The sequence below is a fragment of the Poromitra crassiceps genome, assembly GCF_964638095.1.
Source record: "Poromitra crassiceps genome assembly, chromosome: 8".
NCBI lineage: Eukaryota > Metazoa > Chordata > Actinopteri > Beryciformes > Melamphaidae > Poromitra > Poromitra crassiceps.
Genome location: NC_139629.1, coordinates 6,896,326 through 6,920,788, shown reverse-complemented (window position 1 = coordinate 6,920,788; position 24,463 = coordinate 6,896,326). Strand labels below are relative to the sequence as shown.

The 24,463-nt window shown below is 47.8% G+C and overlaps 1 protein-coding gene across 5 annotated transcripts in view; it reads right to left on the bottom strand.

Annotated features, from left to right (window-relative positions):
• Nucleotides 1–700: 700 nt before the first annotated feature.
• cacnb4a (calcium channel, voltage-dependent, beta 4a subunit) overlaps nucleotides 701–24,463 on the bottom strand; it is a gene marked incomplete at both ends in the record, with an annotated part of 46,325 nt that continues 22,562 nt past the window's right edge. For 2 of the 5 annotated variants that reach the window (XM_083641388.1, XM_083641386.1), the window contains 12 exons: nucleotides 701–967; nucleotides 4,111–4,287; nucleotides 4,468–4,563; nucleotides 4,753–4,904; nucleotides 5,058–5,167; nucleotides 5,348–5,406; nucleotides 9,466–9,546; nucleotides 10,172–10,191; nucleotides 10,322–10,401; nucleotides 11,630–11,757; nucleotides 12,554–12,676; nucleotides 13,240–13,359. In XM_083641388.1, the coding sequence (XP_083497514.1) occupies nucleotides 701–967; nucleotides 4,111–4,287; nucleotides 4,468–4,563; nucleotides 4,753–4,904; nucleotides 5,058–5,167; nucleotides 5,348–5,406; nucleotides 9,466–9,546; nucleotides 10,172–10,191; nucleotides 10,322–10,401; nucleotides 11,630–11,757; nucleotides 12,554–12,676; nucleotides 13,240–13,359 (1,413 nt within the window). The remainder of the gene's footprint in view (nucleotides 968–4,110; nucleotides 4,288–4,467; nucleotides 4,564–4,752; nucleotides 4,905–5,057; nucleotides 5,168–5,347; nucleotides 5,407–9,465; nucleotides 9,547–10,171; nucleotides 10,192–10,321; nucleotides 10,402–11,629; nucleotides 11,758–12,553; nucleotides 12,677–13,239; nucleotides 13,360–24,463) is intronic. The other 3 variants (XM_083641384.1, XM_083641387.1, XM_083641385.1) reach the window with 2 other exon arrangements.

Sequence of the window (24,463 nt, the reverse complement as noted above, 5' to 3'; positions counted from 1 at the left end):
CTTGTAACCCCCCCCACACCCCCCCAACAGAACAACACCTGTAAATCAATGTCACTTCAAAAACATATCTGTTCAACTCTGCTTTTGGGAACAGGTTTCTACACAGGATTGACTAAACACACTTCCAAGACAATGGCAAACAAACTTAATAAGGAGCATTATCAATAAAGATGCATTGCGCTCTGCTTCTACCAGCTCTTGGACACGTGCAAACAGGTTCTGTGCTGATCATCACCACTGCTTTCTGGCACTGGCTTGAGGCAGGCAGTGAACTGTTAGTGACAGTCCCACCTGCATGCTACAGTAACAGGTGAGATGGCAGGAGGAGTCCAGAAGGGCACAAGTCGTACACTATCATCTGCTAGTGCACTTTGCTTCGGTCAGAAGCCACAATCATCTGGGGGCAAATTCATGAGGTCCATAGCTTTACCCTTTAGAACACCACCAGCCTGCTCTCGCACTATCTTCAGATGCAACCCCTTCTCTTGTTCATATTGAGACAAGAGCAGGAACCGTGTTCTGAATTAGATGGCGAAAGGGAAAGTGAGGTACTACACGTCAGATAAGAGCTGGGGACAATCCAAATCAACTGGAGCCAAATGAGTGTTGTTGTTTCATCGTGTTACAGACTCTGAGCCCCACAGCTGGTTGGTTAGAGAAAGAGAGGCCTGCACTTGGTTTACAGCTTGGGCCACACAGCTCAAAGCCTGGGCCTGGATTCCTGGCTGTAGCCTCCCGAGGAGCTCCGGTTACGGTGAGGCTTGTAAGAGTCCTCGTAGGGGTTCTGGTAGTCCTCCTCCACCAAGGGGTAGTGTTCCCGGCTGTGCTGCGAGCCGGAGGAGAGGCGGTTGCGGTTCTTCCGTGCCCGTTCGTTGTGGTAGTTCTCATCAGCGGGCATCATCGGGCCGCGGCGCTCGACAGGTGAAAGGTCTGCTGTTGTGTGGTTGCTGTTTCGGTTCCTTTGGGCCTGTCCGAGAGAGGGAACATTGATCCTCTATAGTGTTATAGTGCTCTATAGTGAAGCAGAACATATAATCACATTGAATATGTCATGCAACTTGAGCAAACACATTGGGAAATGGTTTGCACAAGCATGTAAAGCTTCTGATGATAGAACAGTGTGGTTTAGGCTTCAGATAATCAACACCAAAAGCAGGAGTGAACAGTTTAAGGACGGTGATGATCACATCTGATTACAGTTCATTACTGATGTGGAAATGAAAATGAAACAATGCGCTTTTGCGTCATATTTTTACTGAAACTGTTGCACAGCAAGTCTGACAGGAAGTAATTCATCCTTCTCAACTGGGGCCTCAAGTTACATTTTAAATGTTATGAGGAAGCCAGCTTTCACTTCACTTATGTGAATTCCCCCTTGCCCTCAATGTTAATAAGTGATGAGTATGTATTTTAGAATGGTTGAATTTAATATAAACAAGTCACATAATGAGCATCGTGATAAATGACATTGGCAGTTATGACCGTGACTACCTGAGGCACGGCAAAAAAGATCGGGCGGTTTAAGAAAACACAACCTCTATTAGTTGTTTCCATTTTGAGCAGTCTGATAAGTTCACCTGTATCGCAGCAGGATACGGGGAGAGAGCGGGTTCAACTGTATACGAGGGATCAGCCGAGGAGCATTTTGGTAAACAAACCACGTTTCCAGGTGGAAACTGCAATGAGACCCTATGGAGCTAGCTTTGAGTGCTCACTCTAGCCCCAGCTGTGCGGTGTACATTTTAAAAACTGAGTGCGTTCACACAACGTTAACACGACCTGCATATATTATACATCAAACTCTTGAGCTACTTCTGCTCTCACTCAGAATGTCAAAATATAGTTTTTGTATGTCATGTATAGTTTTTGAGATATTAACGTTTGTTTGGCACAACTCATACTAGTTAACTGCTGCAGTTCCGGGTGTTTTGCGGTGATTTGTTGTTGTTGTGACGTCACGCTGATTCCTCGTATAGCAGCAGCATACTGGGAGAGAGCTCACCTGTATAGCAGCAGGATATGGGGAGAGAGCTGACCTGTATAGCAGCAGCATATGGGGGGAGAGCTCACCTGTATAGCAACAGCATATGGGGAGAGAGCTGACCTGTATAGCAGCAGCATATGGGGAGAGAGCTCACCTGTATAGCAGCAGCATATGGGGGGAGAGCTCACCTGTATAGCAGCAGCATACTGGGAGAGAGCTCACCTGTATAGCAGCAGGATACAGGGAGAGAGCTCACCTGTATAGCAGCATCATATGGGGAGAGAGCTCACCTGTATAGCAGCAGGATACGGGGAGAGAGCTCACCTGTATAGCAGCAGGATACGGGGAGAGAGCTGACCTGTATAGCAGCAGCATACTGGGAGAGAGCTCACCTGTATAGCAGCAGGATACGGGGAGAGAGCTCACCTGTATAGCAGCAGGATACGGGGAGAGAGCTCACCTGTATAGCAGCAGGATACGGGGAGAGAGCTCACCTGTATAGCAGCAGGATACGGGGAGAGAGCTCACCTGTATAGCAGCATCATATGGGGAGAGAGCTCACCTGTATAGCAGCAGGATACGGGGAGAGAGCTGACCTGTATAGCAGCAGCATACTGGGAGAGAGCTCACCTGTATAGCAGCAGGATACGGGGAGAGAGCTCACCTGTATAGCAGCAGGATACGGGGAGAGAGCTCACCTGTATAGCAGCAGGATACGGGGAGAGAGCTCATCTGTATAGCAGCAGGATACGGGGAGAGAGCTCATCTGTATAGCAGCAGGATACGGGGAGAGAGCTCACCTGTATAGCAGCAGGATACGGGGAGAGAGCTCACCTGTATAGCAGCAGGATACGGGGAGAGAGCTCACCTGTATAGCAGCAGGATACGGGGAGAGAGCTCACCTGTATAGCAGCAGGATACGGGGAGAGAGCTCACCTGTATAGCAGCATCATACAGGGAGAGAGCTCACCTGTATAGCAGCAGCATACAGGGAGAGAGCTCACCTGTATAGCAGCAGGATACGGGGAGAGAGCTCACCTGTATAGCAGCAGGATACGGGGAGAGAGCTCATCTGTATAGCAGCAGGATACGGGGAGAGAGCTCACCTGTATAGCAGCAGGATACGGGGAGAGAGCTCACCTGTATAGCAGCAGGATACGGGGAGAGAGCTCACCTGTATAGCAGCAGGATACGGGGGGAGAGGTCACCTGTATAGCAGCAGGATACGGGGAGAGAGCTCACCTGTATAGCAGCAGGATACGGGGAGAGAGCTGACCTGTATAGCAGCAGGATACGGGGAGAGAGCTCACCTGTATAGCAGCAGGATACGGGGAGAGAGCTCACCTGTATAGCAGCAGGATACGGGGAGAGAGCTCACCTGTATAGCAGCAGGATACGGGGAGAGAGCTCACCTGTATAGCAGCAGGATACGGGGAGAGAGCTCACCTGTATAGCAGCAGGATACGGGGAGAGAGCTCACCTGTATAGCAGCAGGATACGGGGAGAGAGCTCACCTGTATAGCAGCAGGATACGGGGAGAGAGCTCACCTGTATAGCAGCAGCATATGGGGAGAGAGCTCACCTGTATAGCAGCAGGATACGGGGAGAGAGCTCACCTGTATAGCAGCAGCATATGGGGAGAGAGCTCACCTGTATAGCAGCAGGATACGGGGAGAGAGCTCACCTGTATAGCAGCAGGATACGGGGAGAGAGCTCACCTGTATAGCAGCAGCATATGGGGAGAGAGCTCACCTGTATAGCAGCAGGATACGGGGAGAGAGCTCACCTGTATAGCAGCAGGATACGGGGAGAGAGCTCACCTGTATAGCAGCATCATATGGGGAGAGAGCTCACCTGTATAGCAGCAGGATACGGGGAGAGAGCTCACCTGTATAGCAGCAGGATACGGGGAGAGAGCTCACCTGTATAGCAGCAGGATACGGGGAGAGAGCTCACCTGTATAGCAGCAGCATACTGGGAGAGAGCTCACCTGTATAGCAGCAGGATACGGGGAGAGAGCTCACCTGTATAGCAGCAGGATACGGGGAGAGAGCTCACCTGTATAGCAGCAGGATACGGGGAGAGAGCTCACCTGTATAGCAGCAGCATATGGGGAGAGAGCTCACCTGTATAGCAGCAGGATACGGGGAGAGAGCGGTGGAGCCCAGGTTGCGTCCCAGCAGGGGGTTGAGCGGTGTACTGAGCGAGGTGTGTGTGGCGCGCCAGTACGCCTCCAGGTACTCTGCCAAGTGTTCACACGCATCTTCCAGCTGGTTTTCATCCAGGATGATATCAAAACTCTCCTGAGGTGGGGAAGAGAGAGAGAAAAGTGTAGCTGCTGCTGCATATCTTTTCCAATTGACACCCGCGGCTGCTGCAGGAGGAAACTTGAATGCGGGTTGCTTGTCTTGGTGAGGGCACAGTGTTTTAACAAAAGTGGTAAACTGACGTGTGGCATGTATCATTAACACATGTTTACTCACAGGAGGACACTGTGCTAGTTTGTCTGCTGCCACAAGCTGCACATTCAAGTGTTTGCTTTGAGATTTCCCCCTCGATTTGATCAGCCGCTGGAGGACCTGTGAGGACCAGGCATAGCAAAACGTACAGAGTTATGTCTCCGGTGATGATTCACATCAAAGATGCACAACTTCAAAAACATCCCATAATGCAGATGGGGGTGAATTACCAAATGCACTCTGACTTTAAGACTCAGGAGTATATATCCTGCCAGGAGAGGGCAGCAATTCAAAGAAAAAGCGGGTTACCTTAGGTGAGGACACTTTAACATGGACGATGATGGGTGCTAATGAGGTCTTGATGAGCTGCGCTGGGTGGTTGATGGTGTCAGCATCCAGCACCACCAGCTGTAGAGACCTGGCCAGCTCAAAGATCCTTTCTATCTCACTCTGGACCTCCGCTACAAGAAGACAGAAAGCAGGGAGGCATCATTTGACTGGCAGTATATATACAAACTGTATGTCAATTATCTGCCAGATTGAACCAAACAGCTATATTCTCAACATCGACAAGACATGCACATCATTGAGTAAGACGATTCCAGTAGCTTTACCGAGGCTGGAGCGGGTGTTGGACCTCTCAATGATGGCCCTCTTACTGGGGTTGTTAAGCACTGACCTCTTGGCCAGAGATATGTCAGCTGTTACCCTTGTGATGGATATCCTGAAACAGAACAATACAGAGTCATACAGAGAACGCCAGCAATATGACCCACTCATACAGTAAACTCTATGCTAGAGGCCAGTGACAGAGAACTGTACTGGCCTCTACCGCACAGTTAACCGTACTGGTCTCCATGATAGAGGCCAGTACACTGGATGCTGCCTTGCTTTGACTGCTCACCTGCCATCAAACCTGTGCTTCAGGAAGTCAAACAGCGCCTTCTGCATCATATCTGTCACCTACATGGATGAAGAGGAGATGAGATGGGAAGCAGGAGAGGACATAGTGATGAACAGGAGATGAGGATGGGAAGGAGAGGACATAGTGATGAACAGAAGATGAGATGGGAAGGAGAGGAGAGGACATAGTGATGAACAGGAGATGAGATGGGAAGAAGGAGAGGACATAGTGATGAACAGGAGATGAGATGGGAAGGAGAGGACATAGTGATGAACAGGAGATGGGATGGGAAGGAGAGGACATAGTGATGAACAGGAGATGAGGATGGGAAGGAGAGGACATAGTGATGAACAGGAGATGAGATGGGAAGGAGAGGAGAGAACATAGTGATGAACAGGAGATGAGATGGGAAGGAGAGGACATAGTGATGAACAGGAGATGAGATGGGAAGGAGAGGAGAGAACATAGTGATGAACAGGAGATGAGATGGGAAGGAGAGGACATAGTGATGAACAGGAGATGAGATGGGAAGGAGAGGAGAGAACATAGTGATGAACAGGAGATGAGATGGGAAGAAGGAGAGGACATAGTGATGAACAGGAGATGAGGATGGGAAGGAGAGGACATAGTGATGAACAGGAGATGAGATGGGAAGGAGAGGAGAGAACATAGTGATGAACAGGAGATGAGATGGGAAGGAGAGGAGAGAACATAGTGATGAACAGGAGATGAGATGGGAAGGAGAGGAGAGAACATAGTGATGAACAGGAGATGAGATGGGAAGGAGAGGAGAGAACATAGTGATGAACAGGAGATGAGATGGGAAGGAGAGGACATAGTGATGAACAGGAGATGAGATGGGAAGGAGAGGACATAGTGATGAACAGGAGATGAGATGGGAAGGAGAGGACATAGTGATGAACAGGAGATGAGGATGGGAAGGAGAGGACATAGTGATGAACAGGAGATGAGATGGGAAGGAGAGGAGAGAACATAGTGATGAACAGGAGATGAGATGGGAAGGAGAGGACATAGTGATGAACAGGAGATGAGATGGGAAGAAGGAGAGGACATAGTGATGAACAGGAGATGAGATGGGAAGGAGAGGACATAGTGATGAACAGGAGATGAGATGGGAAGGAGAGGAGAGGACATAGTGATGAACAGGAGATGAGATGGGAAGAAGGAGAGGACATAGTGATGAACAGGAGATGAGATGGGAAGAAGGAGAGGACATAGTGATGAACAGGAGATGAGATGGGAAGGAGAGGACATAGTGATGAACAGGAGATGAGATGGGAAGGAGAGGAGAGGACATAGTGATGAACAGGAGATGAGATGGGAAGAAGGAGAGGACATAGTGATGAACAGGAGATGAGATGGGAAGAAGGAGAGGACATAGTGATGAACAGGAGATGAGATGGGAAGGAGAGGACATAGTGATGAACAGGAGATGAGATGGGAAGGAGAGGACATAGTGATGAACAGGAGATGAGATGGGAAGGAGAGGACATAGTGATGAACAGGAGATGGGAAGAAGGAGAGGACATAGTGATGAACCAGACAGGATATAAGCAAAACAAGATGATGTTTGCAAAGGCTTACAGTACAACATGGCCATCCTTACAGAGCCATATGCTACAGGGAAGTGAACAAGTGGAAATCTCACTGTAGAATGATCACTCTTATTCTTCACCCTGACAAAGTCCATTCGAGCCGGCGCTGAGCCGGTTCTGTGAATTACACACTGGACCGAGCCATTTGTCTACATCAAGCGTGGTGTTTTTCCTCTTGGCTCTCCCCACAACGAAACGTCGCTTTACATTAAATAAGGTGATTCAGAGCTACAATGAGAAGTGTCATAAAGACCAATGCACAGGTGATGAATTGGGGCAATCTGGCACAGTCCAGTCTCCTGTACAGGCGTCGCTGAGGAGGATGAATGAATGCTTGTGTCAAAGTAGCCGGTTCTGTTGAACAAGTGCTGCATGTGGATCGTTTTTCCGTTGGTCTGAGCTGTTTGACTCAAGGCAGTGAGTATACATGCATAAGGCACAGTACCAAGTGTCACTCTGATTTGTTAGAAGGAGCTAGATTGAGAGTGACAGCAGAGTGACAGGGCCTTCATGTCCTTCCCCATGAATAAACAGTGTTGGGCAAGTCACTTTCAAAATGTAATATACTACATATTACTAGTTACTCTCATTTGAAAGTATTAAGTTACTTGTTTACAATATTACTGTCTGTGTAGAGTAACTCGTTACTTATTACACTACTTTTGCATTACTTTCACCAAAATAACAGCAGTAGCAGAATGACATCGCCGCCCCGGAATCATCCCGGAAAATAATTTCAACTGTCTTGAAATCAGTGTAAACAATCCAAGATTCTAAATGTTAGAATTTCCTTTCCTTTTCCTTTTTTTATTGTCATCTATAGTGGTTATTTGCATGAAAACACACAATTTTATGAGGAAATGATTGTATCTTTATTTAAATATGTGCTTTGATAAAAAAAAAGTAACTCAAATTGTAACTTGTGTTACTTGACAAAGTAACTGGTATAATATTACTGAAATCCTATTGGTAATAAGTTATATTACTGAGTTACTGCTAAAAGTAATATATTACATGTAATATGTTACTTTTGTAATGAGTTACCCCCAACACTGTGAATAAATGTCAGATGATTTCTAGTTGTAGCACCCGCCATACACACACACACGCACGCACGCACGCACGCACGCACGCACGCACGCACGCACGCACGCACGCACACACACACACACACACACCCTGATCCTGCACAGAGTCAGAGCCACTGCACCCTCACGCTGTGCTATTAGTACAAGGAACAGCACTAATCGACGCACAATCTCGTCATTCATACGTTTTATAACGCATAGAACTATACTGCCTTCTGTTACTGATTCACCGCCAAAGAGAAGAAGACTGCGAGAGATGTGATTCATAGCCAAAATCCCAGTTCCTCCTGGGCACCCATGTCCATTCTGGTAACAAAGTGCGGTCTCGCCGTTCCTCTCCTCCCAAATCCTTCTAGTGCACTCAGTATACATTATGTTCTGTTTCTAATTTCAAACCATGTTCCACTTTTTCAGACTGATGTGGTTTACCCAGGGGGTTGTTGCCACGGCAACACCAGAACAGGAGATGAGGACTGCGATTCCATGACAACCGACTCGGAGCTCCCACCTCCCACCACCCCCCTTGGCCTCCTTTATCGTTTGCCCTGTGGGCTCCAATGGTAATTGATTATCAATGAGTGGTTTCAATTTTAAGGTTTCTGCGCATTTCAGCGTCAATGAGAAACAGCGTAGGCGGTAAAGAGACAGGGCATTAGTCAGCCTGGCCCCAGTGGGCCGTAATGGATGCATGCTCACCCCCACGGAAAATTATGTAAAAGAATGAGAGCGCACGTAAAAGTAAATAAGAACAAAAAGATTAATTCTATTTCAATCAAACTCAACTGCACATGCACAGAGCAAGTGTGCGCCGAAGCACATGCCATGCGCAGTTGAGCAGAAGTGACCCCACCGGAACTCCCGGCCGGCTTATTATAGTAGAAGAAAATCCACACTATTTCGAGTATCAAAGAATGTCATAACAGCCTTTATTAACAACCATATCAACTATTATCAACCATCGAAAGATGTCTCACCAAGAAAATGCAGTATGACTACTCAAAAAAGAGTCAATTTGAATTATGAATGCTCTGATGAAAGCTTCTCTCGACAAAATATATGTACTGTTGTGTGTCTAAATCAGTAAGTGAAATGTGAGTTTTTTTTATCCAGTTATTTCCCCCCCCAAATTTTGAATGTGCTACCTTGATCTTTTTTGAGTAGTCATAATTTATTTTATTTTTTAGGTCAGCGCTCCACAAACGAGGATTCTATTGTGGAAGTGCACTTCTCTGCCTCACACAGTAATATAGAAAATGGGGTTAAAAAATATCGATAGTATAAAATATAATAGTATAGAATTGGTCATAGAAAGCAAGTCAGCTAAGTAATGCCAAGGACTTGGAGATGAGGGTTTTAAGTTGTCTGTCAGGGAGAGGCTGAGGGAAGCAGCTGGGTGTCCTACACAGTACAGTACCTCATAGCCTTTCAGGGACGGTCCCACCAGGATGACTGGCCGCATGGAAGGTACAACATCATACGGAGGGACGTGCTCAGCCTGAAGTGGTGGCCACACACACACACACACACACACACACACACACACACACACACACACACACACACACACACACACACACACACACACACACACACACACACACACACACACACACACACACACACACACACACACACACAGAAACACCACAACAATGAGTAGCAACAAGATGTCACCAAAACAAACAAACAAACAAACAAAAAAGGGATCTTGCTAATAATACTGTCTTTTGACCAAGTGAGAAAAGCACAACAAAATTGAAATTCATAACTTCATACAATTTGGAGAGGAAAAAAGCGAATAGACTGTAGCTCAGTGTCTCTGATGCACCAACAAATCAATTTAACTCGAAATATTGCGCGCTTCGCATGCTCATTTCTAGCTTCGTATGCTCACATGCGGATTTGAGCAATTGTGGAGCAGCAATTGTGCGCCGACCCCCTCCGCCTTTTTAGGCATACGAACCAAGGGATTTCCTCCGCCATGCTCCAAGAATTTAACTCTGAACTTTTCTCTATTATTATTATTATTATTATTATTATTATTATTATTATTATTATTATTATTATTATTATTATTATTATTATTATTTAGTAGTAGTAGTAGTATTAGTAGTACATACCACTTTCTGTTTCTGCTTCCCTGTAGAAGGAAGGAAAGGTGATGAGTGCATACTGGATGGAGACGGTGTCACATCACATCAGACATTATAGGGCGCTCTTATGGCGCACTCTGAACCTGACCTACATAGCCTCCTCTCCGCGGGACTAACCTGTAGAATTGGGGTTTGGCTTGAACGTGCCCGAGACCATTTCTCCGAGACTGGAAGAGGAATTCCCGCTGGACTTACTGCTACATTGGAAAAAACCAAGAAGAGGGAACAGTGTTCATGTGGAACATGGGCAGACATCATTAATCAAACACCCATCCTCCTGGGGAAACGGGTCTCTACTGCCTCTGTCTTCATACTGATAGTGATAGATTTAGCTTATAACAGAAAATAATAAGCAGCAGTGTATGGTATTTCTTGGCTGTAAAAGGAACACTTATTGCATCACAGTACTACAGAACCAGTATCTTAAAGTAGGGGCCACGGTGAGGCTGTGGTACTGCCGTCGGCTCACAGCAAGAAGGTCCTGGGTTCGATTCCCGCCAAGGTCGCTGTTGGCACTGGGGGCGTTCCCAGAGTTTGCAGTTTCTCCCCGTACTCATCTGGGGTTTCCAGCATATAACACTGATAAGGACCCCCCACTAACAAAACATGCAAGAAGATCATCATCATCTGACCAGAGATCGTCAAAAAACGTAGTTGTTTCCCGGGCTCTGCTCTGCTCTGCGCTCCTAGCCTGGACGAGCCAGGATGGGATAAACGCGGAGGACATATTTCACGGCAGTGGCACCATTGAGAAAAGCATATGTGTGTGTGTGTGTGTGTGTGCAGGCCGCCGTGCACGTGTGGGCATGCATTTTAAAAATGGTTGCTTGTGACAGTAATAAAGATGTGTTTGTCCATCCTGTTTCCTGTTTCCAGGATTAACTGCTTCAAGGTGAATATTTTGTCATGTTCATTGTACATGTACTGTAACACCAGCTCCTCCATATTTTGTAGTTAATTTCACTGTAATACTATAGAGGCCACGGCTGCTGACCAAAATGCCCTTTACAATAGACAGCAAAGAGTAGAGCTGAGTGACACAAGGTGGCAAATCAATAGAAAGAAAATGACTAGTGTCACCATTGTCAATGAAGAAAAATGCAGACACATGGCAACTCAAACTGTATTACTGACTGTGGGGGGAAAAACGCATCGTCCCATCTGATGGAAAATTCTACGCTGGCCAGGATCCAGGCACACCTATAGGGAGAAGCTGGACCACCAGACCCAACTTGGCTTTCATCCATCTAACCTCCTCCCCCGTCCACAAGCTCCTCCTGGCCCCGTTCAGTGACAGTATATATCTGTCTGTCTGTCTGTCAGCCAATCTCCACTCACTCCTCAAACGGTCTGTCTTCAACATCTATCATCGCTGCAACACTCCCTTCCTCCCATCGCAGTATTCTCCCCCCCCTCTCTCCTTACCCATGGAAGCGTCCTTTCTTCTGTTCCTGCTGGAGTCGGATGTTCTCCAGCCTCAGCGGGCTGGGGATGAAGCCGATGTCGCAGCCTTCCTTCACCAGGCGGCCGATCCACCAGTCGTTGTTGTACTTCTGCAGGCCGATGAGAAAACAAACAAACAAACAAACAAACAAACAAACAAACAAACCAAACAAAACAGAAAGGAAACGTCACATTTTTACAGTTTTACATGGGGACAGTCTATGAATGAAGGTAGAGACCCTCAAAACAAAACTTAGAGATTATAGTCCATATTATGAAAACTGTTAGATTTCATTTTTTTTTAATATATATATATATATATATATATATATATATATATATATATATATATATATATATATATATATATATATATATATATATATATATTATTTTCAATTTTAACAATACATGAACAAAACAAACGAACAAGCTCAGACACAGGAAAGGAAAAGAAAGAAAACATACAGTAATATCAACAGTTATAATGTGGTGCTACCATCCATTTCGGGTGCCTATGTGCTTGTAAGAGATGTTGTGCATGGGGCCCCACGCAAGGAGGTCCAAGAGGAACCAGCCGGGCAAGTCACCCACCGCCCCCAACGTCGTCGAGGTAGGCTAGAAACGGGTCCCAAATAGTTAGAAACTTCCCAAGTGAGTTGGTTCTCAGGGATCTGAGCCTCTCCCCTTATAACAGAGATCATGTCCGTCAACCACAGTTGGAAAGAAGGTGAAAAAACTGGGAGTTTTTTTAGCAACAGTTGTCCCCAGTGTCAGAGACTGTATGTTAGATTTCATTGATTAGATTTAGGTTAGAAACACTTTAATGTTTAATGTGAACACTAAGTTCACTATCAATGTAATCTTAAATCCTCCATGCTGTACTGAGTGGCGCTTGGTTTGTACCTCTTTGATGTGGAGGAAGTCCTTGGCATCAAAAGAGATGGCAGTGCCTGCCACAGGGACGTCCTCATCCAGGGCGCCACAGTAGGTCACATTGGTCTTCACCGCAAACGCCACCGCTTTAGTCTGTGAGATGGGAAATGCGTTGCAAAAGCAATAGTACAGTGTTTGAGTGTCACATTCTGAGTAACTAAATTAAAATACAGCAAAAAAAAATGCAACATGTCTTGTAGCTGCATTGCATTCTGGTCTATTGAGGCTCCTGTCAGTGGATATATTGCTCTCACTAATCTCTTCTACGATAGATTTCTCATAGATTGTTGAATGTCGTTGTCGGTGCAAAATCATTTGATTCTGATCTTTGATTCTGATTTGATTTGATTTGATTCAAATTTACACAAAAATCATAATAATCTGCTATTAAACTCGATGTACACCACCAAACGACAAAATGGACCTGAAATCCGAGGTGCACCAATAAGTGTTTTAGGTTGGCTTTTTCTTTGAAGATAGGTTGCAGCCTGCCTTACTGTACATACTAATTTTACCAGTGTAAATCTCTATATTACGAAGGTTTCCTATCATGTATGAATTATGTGTGCGATTCTGTGTGTCTGTATCTCACTCTATTCATGTACTGTTGTTGCTCCCGGTGGCCCTAGAAGCCACCGGACGGACACTTCTCTGACCTTTGCCCTCTCCAGCTGGACAGTGGCCTGCTGCTCCTTCTCCTGCCGGCCGCCCTCCTTCTCCTCCTCCAGGGACACATCCGAGTCAGACGGTCGGCTTGTGTAGGAGTCAGCTGAACCCTGGAGAGACACACAGGAGACAACACGTCCGGTACTGCTGATACACCCGCAGGGCAACAACAACTCTCTATGTGACAGCCATTAAACCTGACATCAACGGGCTTCATCTTCATCATCATCTTCATCATCTTCAGAGAAATGCTAAATAGTGCTGATAGATGCAGGACATTACATGAGGTGGTGTTTCTTAAAAGCACAGAGGCTGAGTGTACTGAGAGGGAGGTTGCAAGGATCCAGGTGTGTGTTTGTGTTTGTGTGTGTGTGCGTGTGTGTGTGTGTGTGTGTGTGTGTGTGTGCGTGCGCGCGTGCGTGTGTGTGTGTGTGTGTGTGTGTGTGTGTGTGCATGTGTGTGTGTGTGTGTGTGTGTGTGTGTGTGTGTGTGTGTGTGTGTGTGTGGATCACAGGATCAAAGACAGCCTGATTCAAGCTGGTTGACCGCGGTCAGAAAGATGGCGTTTTGTTGCTTTTTCTCTGTGAAAAGGGAAAGCCTGTCATTGTGTGATCATCACATTGGGAATGCCAAAGGCAGAGAGAGCACTGGGCTGTGGGGATGACAGCAGGGATGGAGTCCGTTACCTGTTTGGCCTACATGTAAATTATCAGGGGAACTAATGGGGAACAGAATTGCAGATCATTTGGGTTAACACTCAGTATTTAACAATCTAGAAAGGATCCTGGAGTTCTGTTTGATTTCAAAGAGAGGCTAGAGATAGATCTGTTCTGAGCAAGCAAACTGCTCTGTTTGGATGAATCAATCCCAGCATTGCATTCAGTGACTGTAAAGAACAAAGCAAAAAGAGTGACCAATCATCACACATATTGTCAATGTTTTGTAAAATATTGTCCCCAAAAATTCAACTTCAGTACGGTACTTCAGAAAAAGTGATTTCATATTGGCACACATGGCAATGAAAACATTTGACTATGAGAGTATATGAGAGGGTGCCCTGTGCACAGATGTGCTACTAATCCAGGGTGCAGCGAGAGCAGGAAGAACAAAGCAAACCTGAAGAACCAATGATACGAAACACGTTGTTCACTCAATTTTATGTAAATTAAATGTAAAAAAAAGAAAAAATCACTCTAACACTCCTTGTGTGCACTGGATTCCCACTTGTTCCTAAGACATTTTACTTTCAACCAAGGGATGTGAATATTTTCTTCACATTCCAATTACAGCAAGAAAATTAGAGATTTTTCAAGGAACTGACAATATTATACCTTCATAATATAGTAGAGAAGGAGCCAGCACTCAAAAAGTCCTTTTGAGGGTTTTTTATTCCTGTTGCACCACAACGTACGCGTTTCAGCGATAGCCTTCGTCAGCGTTCACAACGCTGTGTGTGCTCCATCAGTAGCTAACAAATGGAGCTCTCCGTGGTGCTGAAACTGTGTTCACTCTTTTTGGCCACTAATGAGCCATTTTTGCCCATTTAGCCGGCCCTAATTACCTAATTCAAAAATCTGGCCCTGTCCCTGTCTGCTCGGGACCCCTTGCTGGTACCCCCGTGCCAAATATGAACGCTGTCAGGCCGACGGTGTCCGAGGAAAATGAAACAAAGTCACAGATATAGAGAGATACATCGTTTTCTTCATTTATGACGTGTGTAAGATAAAAACTGAATGCAAGCTAACAGCCATTCCCCCAGGCGTGTGCTAGATCGCTCTTCCTCCCTGAAAGCATGACATTTCTCCCTTGAAAGGGCTGAGTGAAATGAAGACCAGTAATGGAGATCAGCCTATAGCGTCGTTAAAAGGAGCTATTAGCTCAGAGTGGGCAGCACAAGGCAAGGAAACCATCTCTCTGATTAGACTGGTTAGACATTTTCTGATAGAGACGAAATGCTTCAGTATTGTACGCTCCTGTGTAGTGCTGCTGGGAAGCTGCAGACCCTCGCAAACACAACAGGCACATTATCTTCAATGTGACGACAACTCAACATTACGAGTGGTACGAGTGCTATACCTTATCATATAATGCCACAGTAATACTTGGAGAGTTATAAATAACAGTAGGCTTATCTAAGACTTTGCCATCAGATAGGGATTGTACTGTACACTTTGTACAGCAAAATGACATCAAACAAATTCTGAATGTTAAAAGTCACATCCAGGTGTTGAAGTAGGTAGTGGTGCGGGTGTTGAAGTAGGTAGTGGTGCAGGTGTTGAAGTAGGTAGTGGTGCAGGTGTTGAAGTAGGTAGTGGTGCAGGTGTTGAAGTAGGTAGTGGTGCAGGTGTTGAAGTAGGTAGTGGTGCAGGTGTTGAAGTAGGTAGTGGTGCAGGTGTTGAAGTAGGTAGGGGTGCAGGTGTTGAAGTAGGTAGTGGTGCAGGTGTTGAAGTAGGTAGTGGTGCAGGTGTTGAAGTAGGTAGTGGTGCAGGTGTTGAAGTAGGTAGGGGTGCAGGTGTTGAAGTAGGTAGGGGTGCAGGTGTTGAAGTAGGTAGTGGTGCAGGTGTTGAAGTAGGTAGTGGTGCAGGTGTTGAAGTAGGTAGGGGTGCAGGTGTTGAAGTAGGTAGTGGTGCAGGTGTTGAAGTAGGTAGTGGTGCAGGTGTTGAAGTAGGTAGTGGTGCAGGTGTTGAAGTAGGTAGCGGTGCAGGTGTTGAAGTAGGTAGCGGTGCAGGTGTTGAAGTAGGTAGTGGTGCAGGTGTTGAAGTAGGTAGGGGTGCAGGTGTTGAAGTAGGTAGTGGTGCAGGTGTTGAAGTAGGTAGTGGTGCAGGTGTTGAAGTAGGTAGTGGTGCAGGTGTTGAAGTAGGTAGTGGTGCAGGTGTTGAAGTAGGTAGTGGTGCAGGTGTTGAAGTAGGTAGTGGTGCAGGTGTTGAAGTAGGTAGTGGTGCAGGTGTTGAAGTAGGTAGTGGTGCAGGTGTTGAAGTAGGTAGTGGTGCAGGTGTTGAAGTAGGTAGGGGTGCAGGTGTTGAAGTAGGTAGGGGTGCAGGTGTTGAAGTAGGTAGGGGTGCAGGTGTTGAAGTAGGTAGTGGTGCAGGTGTTGAAGTAGGTAGTGGTGCAGGTGTTGAAGTAGGTAGTGGTGCAGGTGTTGAAGTAGGTAGGGGTGCAGGTGTTGAAGTAGGTAGTGGTGCAGGTGTTGAAGTAGGTAGTGGTGCAGGTGTTGAAGTAGGTAGTGGTGCAGGTGTTGAAGTAGGTAGGGGTGCAGGTGTTGAAGTAGGTAGTGGTGCAGGTGTTGAAGTAGGTAGTGGTGCAGGTGTTGAAGTAGGTAGTGGTGCAGGTGTTGAAGTAGGTAGGGGTGCAGGTGTTGAAGTAGGTAGTGGTGCAGGTGTTGAAGTAGGTAGCGGTGCAGGTGTTGAAGTAGGTAGTGGTGCAGGTGTTGAAGTAGGTAGGGGTGCAGGTGTTGAAGTAGGTAGGGGTGCAGGTGTTGAAGTAGGTAGGGGTGCAGGTGTTGAAGTAGGTAGCGGTGCAGGTGTTGAAGTAGGTAGTGGTGCAGGTGTTGAAGTAGGTAGTGGTGCAGGTGTTGAAGTAGGTAGTGGTGCAGGTGTTGAAGTAGGTAGTGGTGCAGGTGTTGAAGTAGGTAGGGGTGCAGGTGTTGAAGTAGGTAGGGGTGCAGATGTTGAAGTAGGTAGTGGTGCAGGTGTTGAAGTAGGTAGGGGTGCAGGTGTTGAAGTAGGTAGTGGTGCAGGTGTTGAAGTAGGTAGTGGTGCAGGTGTTGAAGTAGGTAGTGGTGCAGGTGTTGAAGTAGGTAGTGGTGCAGGTGTTGAAGTAGGTAGTGGTGCAGGTGTTGAAGTAGGTAGGGGTGCAGGTGTTGAAGTAGGTAGGGGTGCAGGTGTTGAAGTAGGTAGTGGTGCAGGTGTTGAAGTAGGTAGTGGTGCAGGTGTTGAAGTAGGTAGTGGTGCAGGTGTTGAAGTAGGTAGTGGTGCAGGTGTTGAAGTAGGTAGTGGTGCAGGTGTTGAAGTAGGTAGCGGTGCAGGTGTTGAAGTAGGTAGGGGTGCAGGTGTTGAAGTAGGTAGTGGTGCAGGTGTTGAAGTAGGTAGTGGTGCAGGTGTTGAAGTAGGTAGTGGTGCAGGTGTTGAAGTAGGTAGGGGTGCAGGTGTTGAAGTAGGTAGTGGTGCAGGTGTTGAAGTAGGTAGTGGTGCAGGTGTTGAAGTAGGTAGTGGTGCAGGTGTTGAAGTAGGTAGTGGTGCAGGTGTTGAAGTAGGTAGTGGTGCAGGTGTTGAAGTAGGTAGGGGTGCAGGTGTTGAAGTAGGTAGTGGTGCAGGTGTTGAAGTAGGTAGTGGTGCAGGTTTTACAGAAGAAGAAGAAGAAGCGTTGTGGAAAAGTTAACACATTATTTATGATATGTGTTGTTTACCTGTCCAAAAACAGTGACCTCCACGACTTTCCTATGCCTAAGTCTTTTCCCGAGGCCCACCCCCCTTCCTTGCCCCCCTCCCACAACCCACATCCCCCTAGCCACTCCCCCTAGCCACTCCAGGCCCCCAAGTCTCATGCTACAAACGGACGGCCACACACGTCACATAGAGAAGTGGCTGCACCGCTTAATTAATGTTGACCAAAACCACTGTGTGTGTGTGTGTGTGCCTGTGTGTGTGTGTGTGTGCCTGTGTGCGTGTGTGCGTGCGTGCGCGTGTGCCCCGAGTCTCCTGGGACTCAGTGGGTGACTCTGCCCCTGCAGTTGGCCACAGGCTGACTCAGTCTCATACCATCATCACTATGTCTGAGGAGCCGTCTCCCTCCCTCCCTCCCTCACCCCTCGCCATTATCAGCACGTCAGTGGCTGCTGGGTGTGTGAGGAGGAGCAGTGGAAATGCCCACCCATTCAGTCAAGGCAGAGAAGCAGAGAGGCAGAAAGAGTGAGGCCGAAAAAATTGCAAGGGTGCAACTGACTTGTTGAGAGGAGAGCGCCAAGACGGTGCCAACCTAAACAGTTAGCAACGGCGGCTCCAGAACGGACACGGTTGGAGAGCCTCCCCCGCGGCACGGCATAGGGAGTGAGTCGTCTCACGTAGTCAGACCATTGAGTCAGACCCACCGTCGACGTCATCAAGCTTCCAGCGGCACTGCGAGACTAGGGAGTCAAGCCAGCACAGCAGCAGTGCGCTCCTCATGCTCCAGCATCACACACAGCCAGCCAGCCTGCTGCGAGGGGGCGGAGCTCCTCATGCTCCAGCATCACACACAGCCAGCCAGCCTGCTGCGAGGGGGCGGAGCTCCTCATGCTCCAGCATCACACACAGCCAGCCAGCCTGCTGCGAGGGGGCGGAGCTCCTCATGCTCCAGCATCACACACAGCCAGCCAGCCTGCTGCGAGGGGGCGGAGCTCCTCAGGCTCCAGCATCACACACAGCCAGCCAGCCTGCTGCGAGGGGGCGGAGCTCCTCATGCTCCAGCATCACACACAGCCAGCCAGCCTGCTGCGAGGGGGCGGAGCTCCTCAGGCTCCAGCATCACACACAGCCAGCCAGCCTGCTGCGAGGGGGCGGAGCTCCTCATGCTCCAGCATCACACACAGCCAGCCAGCCTGCTGCGAGGGGGCGGAGCTCCTCAGGCTCCAGCATCAGACACAGCCAGCCAGCCTGCTGCGAGGGGGCGGAGCTCCTCATGCTCCAGCATCACACACAGCCAGCCAGCCTGCTGCGAGGGGGCGGAGCTCCTCATGCTCCAGCATCACACACAGCCAGCCAGCCTGCTGCAAGGGGGCGGAGCTCCTCATGCTCCAGCATCACACACAGCCAGCCAGCCTGCTGCGAGGGGGCGGAGCTCCTCAGGCTCCAGCATCACACACAGCCAGCCAGCCTGCTGCGAGGGGGCGGAGCTCCTCATGCTCCAGCATCACACACAGCCAGCCAGCCTGCTGCGAGGGGGCGGAGCTCCTCATGCTCCAGCATCACACACAGCCAGCCAGCCTGCTGCGAGGGGGCGGAGCTCCTCATGCTCCAGCATCACACACAGTCAGCCAGCCTGCTGCGAGGGGGCGGAGCTCCTCAGGCTCCAGCATCACACACAGCCAGCCAGCCTGCTGCGAGGGGGCGGAGCTCCTCATGCTCCAGCATCACACACAGCCAGCCAGCCTGCTGCGAGGGGGCGGAGCTCCTCATGCTCCAGCATCACACACAGCCAGCCAGCCTGCTGCGAGGGGGCGGAGCTCCTCAGGCTCCAGCATCACACACAGCCAGCCAGCCTGCTGCGAGGGGGCGGAGCTCCTCATGCTCCAGCATCACACACAGCCAGCCAGCCTGCTGCGAGGGGGCGGAGCTCCTCATGCTCCAGCATCACACACAGCCAGCCAGCCTGCTGCGAGGGGGCGGAGCTCCTCATGCTCCAGCATCACACACAGTCAGCCAGCCTGCTGCGAGGGGGCGGAGCTCCTCAGGCTCCAGCATCACACACAGCCAGCCAGCCTGCTGCGAGGGGGCGGAGCTCCTCATGCTCCAGCATCACACACAGCCAGCCAGCCTGCTGCGAGGGGGCGGAGCTCCTCATGCTCCAGCATCACACACAGCCAGCCAGCCTGCTGCGAGGGGGCGGAGCTCCTCAGGCTCCAGCATCACACACAGCCAGCCAGCCTGCCTGCTGCGAGGGGGCGGAGCTCCTCATGCTCCAGCATCACACACAGCCAGCCTGCCTGCTGCGAGGCAGGTGGAGGCTGAAGGGACGCTATTTCAGGCCTCCTGATGAATGAAGGTGGCTGCAAGACGTCAACGGTGACGATCACACGCCATCACCCCATCCTGTACTGTCAATACTTTTGGTGATGATGATGATGTACCTTCAAATCTCAGCTTCCATAATCTGAGAAATACAGGAGCTAATACAGCTTAGCTCGATGAGAAAGCTTTTCAGAGTTGATCCAGTGAGTGAGGTTTGAAAGAGTTTTCATAAACCCTGGAGCTCAGGGGAAAACTCATGACGTCGACAGGCAGTGTGTAGAGAGCACACAGTGTGTAGAGAGCACACAGTGTGTAGAGAGCACACAGTGTGTAGAGAGCACACAGTGTGTAGAGAGCACACAGTGTGTAGAGAGCACACAGTAGATGCAGGCTACTGGACTGGGCCCCTCCAGGATCAGGAGCCAACTGTTCCCCTCTGACCAGGCTTCATCTCATGACCAGCATGTTACTATACTATATGTCATATTATTAAGGGCCGAGGCTGAATGATGAGAGCCACTATGGCCTCTGCTACTGTTACCACTACTGACATCAATATCCTATCTGATTCAATGGCCCCGCATTGCCTATTACCCACCAGTCATCTATAAGCCCCTCTTTATCTGTCAGCCTGTCTGCTTTTATCTGTCCTTCGATTTAAGCACGTCTTTGTATGTCGGTGTCTCCATCTTTTCAATTCCTCAAGTACACCAAGATTGTTATATGTTAAGGTGATGATAATAACCACAGCAATATTTTTCAGAAAAATATAGGAAATTTTAGCCAACAATTATTTGCTTTCTACTAGCTTAAAATGGCCCAATAATTGTTGTCCATATAACAAGTAGCGCATTGACGATTATGTAACTTGTCAAGCGTACTTTGATATGCTATCATGTGACATGCTGTAATGCTGAGGACAGCATAATGCAACGGCCCACAACATAATAATGTCATATTGACACGAGGGCATGCGATGCAACAGAGCAGAGAACTGGGAGGTATCATGTTGCTCTGTGTACCAGCCATCCACGTCTATGTAAACAGTCACACAGGCTCTGATATGGCTCTCCCACAGCAGCTCTCTGTGTACCAGCCATCCACGTCTATGTAAACAGTCACACAGGCTCTGATATGGCTCTCCCACAGCAGCTCTCTGTGTACCAGCCATCCACGTCTATGTAAACAGTCACACAGGCTCTGATATGGCTCTCCCACAGCAGCTCTCTGTGTACCAGCCATCCACGTCTATGTAAACAGTCACACAGGCTCTGATATGGCTCTCCCATAGCAGGCCAGCAGACCACTGCTTCCTTTCAGCTTGTACCTCCCTATTCACCTGATGAAGCCCCGCCCACTTGACCCATTGTGTCATGACTTCCTGTTCGAAAAGCCGGCTGTTTTACCTGCTCAAACTAGTCTGACTCACCTGGTCAAACCTAGGTGGACTCACATACAGGAAGGGTAGACACAAGTGTAGAACTTCCGATTGTGTCTACACTTCCTGTTAGTCTCCCAAGCCAGACTGTCTCTTCTACATAAGCTCCATTTTGACATTATAAAGTCAAATCAATAGCAGCTGACTGCTCTCAACTGGCAGCAATGTGCAGAGTGATGACACTGGTACAGCAGTCCTTTGAGATAAACCATTTCACCACGTGCTCTCAAAAAGAAATACAAAGAGAAGAGAGACCTTTGGAATAGTGTGCAACAAATATGGGAATAATGTAGCCTACGTAAATCAAAGTATCTGCCTGCTCATGAATTTCAATTTAGCCACTTTCAATGTGGATGCTTACAGTGAGTTCAGCATCAGAGTCAGTCAGTTTAGTAGAAACTACATTGGAATTCATCCAGGGGTCAGACTGGGCCTTTTTCCTCTATGAAGGAAAAACCTTGCTCGTCACTATGATGTATGGCTGTCATCTTTATACACCATCACAGCATAATCATGATTTGGGCTGGAAAAGGGACATCTCTCGATATCCCCCCTCTCTCTCTCTGTGTCCAAGTGGCCACTGTGGATCCAGTATGTCTCTGCTCAGCTGTTGAAGCGTGAAGAACATGGAAGCGTTCCATCCCAAACTGGACACATGGAGATGAATGCGGGCTGCCAAGCGACATTTGTGAAGCCATCGCACTGATGGGCAATAAAGCCTTTAGAGGTTCATGACTGCTTCTCTCCGTTCTAAAGCCTTTAGAGGTTCATGACTGCTTCTCTCCGTTATAAAGCCTTTAGAGGTCCATGCCTGCTTCTCTCCGTTCTAAAGCCTTTAGAGGTTCATGACTGCTTCTCTCCATTCTAAAGCCTTTAGAGGTTCATGACTGCTTCTCTCTGTTCTAAAGCCTTTAGAGGTCCATGCCTGCTTCTCTCCGTTCTAAAGCCTTTAGAGGTTCATGACTGCTTCTCTCTGTTCTAAAGCCTTTAGAGGTTCATGACTGCTTCTCTCTGTTCTAAAGCCTTTAGAGGTTCATGACTGCTTCTCTCCGTTCTTATTCTTGATCTTGATTTTGTGTTTTAGCTGTTGCTATGTCCGGTGAAAACCTTGCATCTGCAAAAACATCCATCTGAACAAGTCATTTGGTGTAGTATTGAGCATTGCTAGTATTGATCGAAGTATATTGTTTGCCTCATAACAACCGGGGGGTGGGGCGGAAGAAACCTCTTACAATCTTGATAGAAGGCAAATCCACTAGCATCAAGATTGAAACAGGTTAATTAATTTACATTTGAAACAAGTGAAATTTTCTCAATCTATCAACAGAATTATATTTTACAACACTACTAGACGTTGAAAGACAGATATGTGTGCATACAAAGAGGTGCAGCAGCCAAGTATTCTTCACCTTAAATATCACAACAATTCAAATGTACATGTTTGGTGGCTTGGTTTTCAACCTGTAGTGTTCCACCAGAGAAGGGGGTGGGATCCTTTGTGCAGCTCCAGCAGCTCTCATCCAGCTCGTCAGGCTGGGTGGACGGGGAGCCAGCTGGTTTACGTTGCCCTTCCTGCAGACTCAGCCATACGGGGTGAAAAACTGGGCCTCAGCACAAATGTTTACCTAACAGATGATGGCACAGTCTGTTGCCCCCATAGACGCTGCCAGATACATGTATTCCACTCAACACACAGCAGTAACACCATCCATCCACACGGGGCAGGGAGATATGTTATAGCCATGCTAGAGGTGGGACCTCGTTAGCTCTCTGAAGAGAATCCATCTGTATGTTTCATAACAGTTGAAGAAGTCAGATCTTCTTAAATAAGAATTCATATTTAAAGGGGACCTATTATGCTACTTTCCAGTTCTATATTTGATTATTTTATTCTGGGACTCCACTAGAGTACATTACATTACATTACATTACATTACGTCATTTGGCAGACGCTTTTATCCAAAGCGACTTACAATAACACATTTTTTGTCAGCAATAGAGCAATCAACTATGGAGCACAGTCTATGACAACTACAACTTCTGAAGGAACAGTGGTACAAGTTTAGGTTAGAGGTACAAGGTTAGAACGAAGAGAGAGAACGAAGTTAGATCAAGAAGGGCCCAGATGGAGCCTGAAAAGGTGTGTCTTTAGTCTTTTCCGAAAGATCGGCAGTGATTCAGCTGTCCTGACCGAAGGTGGAAGCTCGTTCCACCATTGAGGTGCCAGGGACGAGAAGAGTCGAGAGTAGCGTTGCATGATTCAATAAAAAAAAATCCTTATTTATCTTTGACTGTCCCTTTATGCAGACCCTCAGTTTAGCCTCTGTCTGAAAAAAGGCTCTGTTTTAGCTCCTGTCTGTCTCTAGCTGACAGCAGAAACTAGTGTGAAAAAGAGTGGATCACTAGTGTCAAACAAACGTTATTATCTCAAAAACTAGACATCACATCCCTTAGATTTTGACATCGTGAGTGAGAGCAGAAGTAGCTGAATGGTTTGATGTACCGCGTAATATACAGTATGTATGTAGTGTTAAAAGTTGTGTGAACTGTCACAGTTTTAAAATGTGTGAATTTAGTCAAAAGTACAGCCTGTAAAGTCTGGTAGAGTGAATAATTGTGACATCACGCACTCAAGGCTGGCTCCATTGGTTGGTTATGGTTTGAACAGTGCGGCTGGCTGGAGTAATGACCACATACAGTAGGCATTAGATCACCATATGATTCCCGAGCGCGGCGCTGCTGCCGCTCACCGCTCCCCCAGGGGATGGGTCAAATGCGGAGAACAAATTTCACACATTGTGTGACAATCAGTGGGACTTTACCTTTACCAATCAGGGTCTATCTCTATCTATCACCATCACTAGACCCGTGTTCTCGTTCAACTCTCGTGACCTTTCGTTCAGAGCAGTCTAACTCCCCTGATTTGCAAGCGGTGCAGCCACTTCTATAAGTGACTATATGTGTGTTAGCGCACGAGATGTGTTTGGGCGAGATGTGTGGACGGGATTTAGCCTAGGCCCCGCCCCCAGCTCCCCGGTCTGCACAGACACAGAGACGCAGACATAGAGAGAG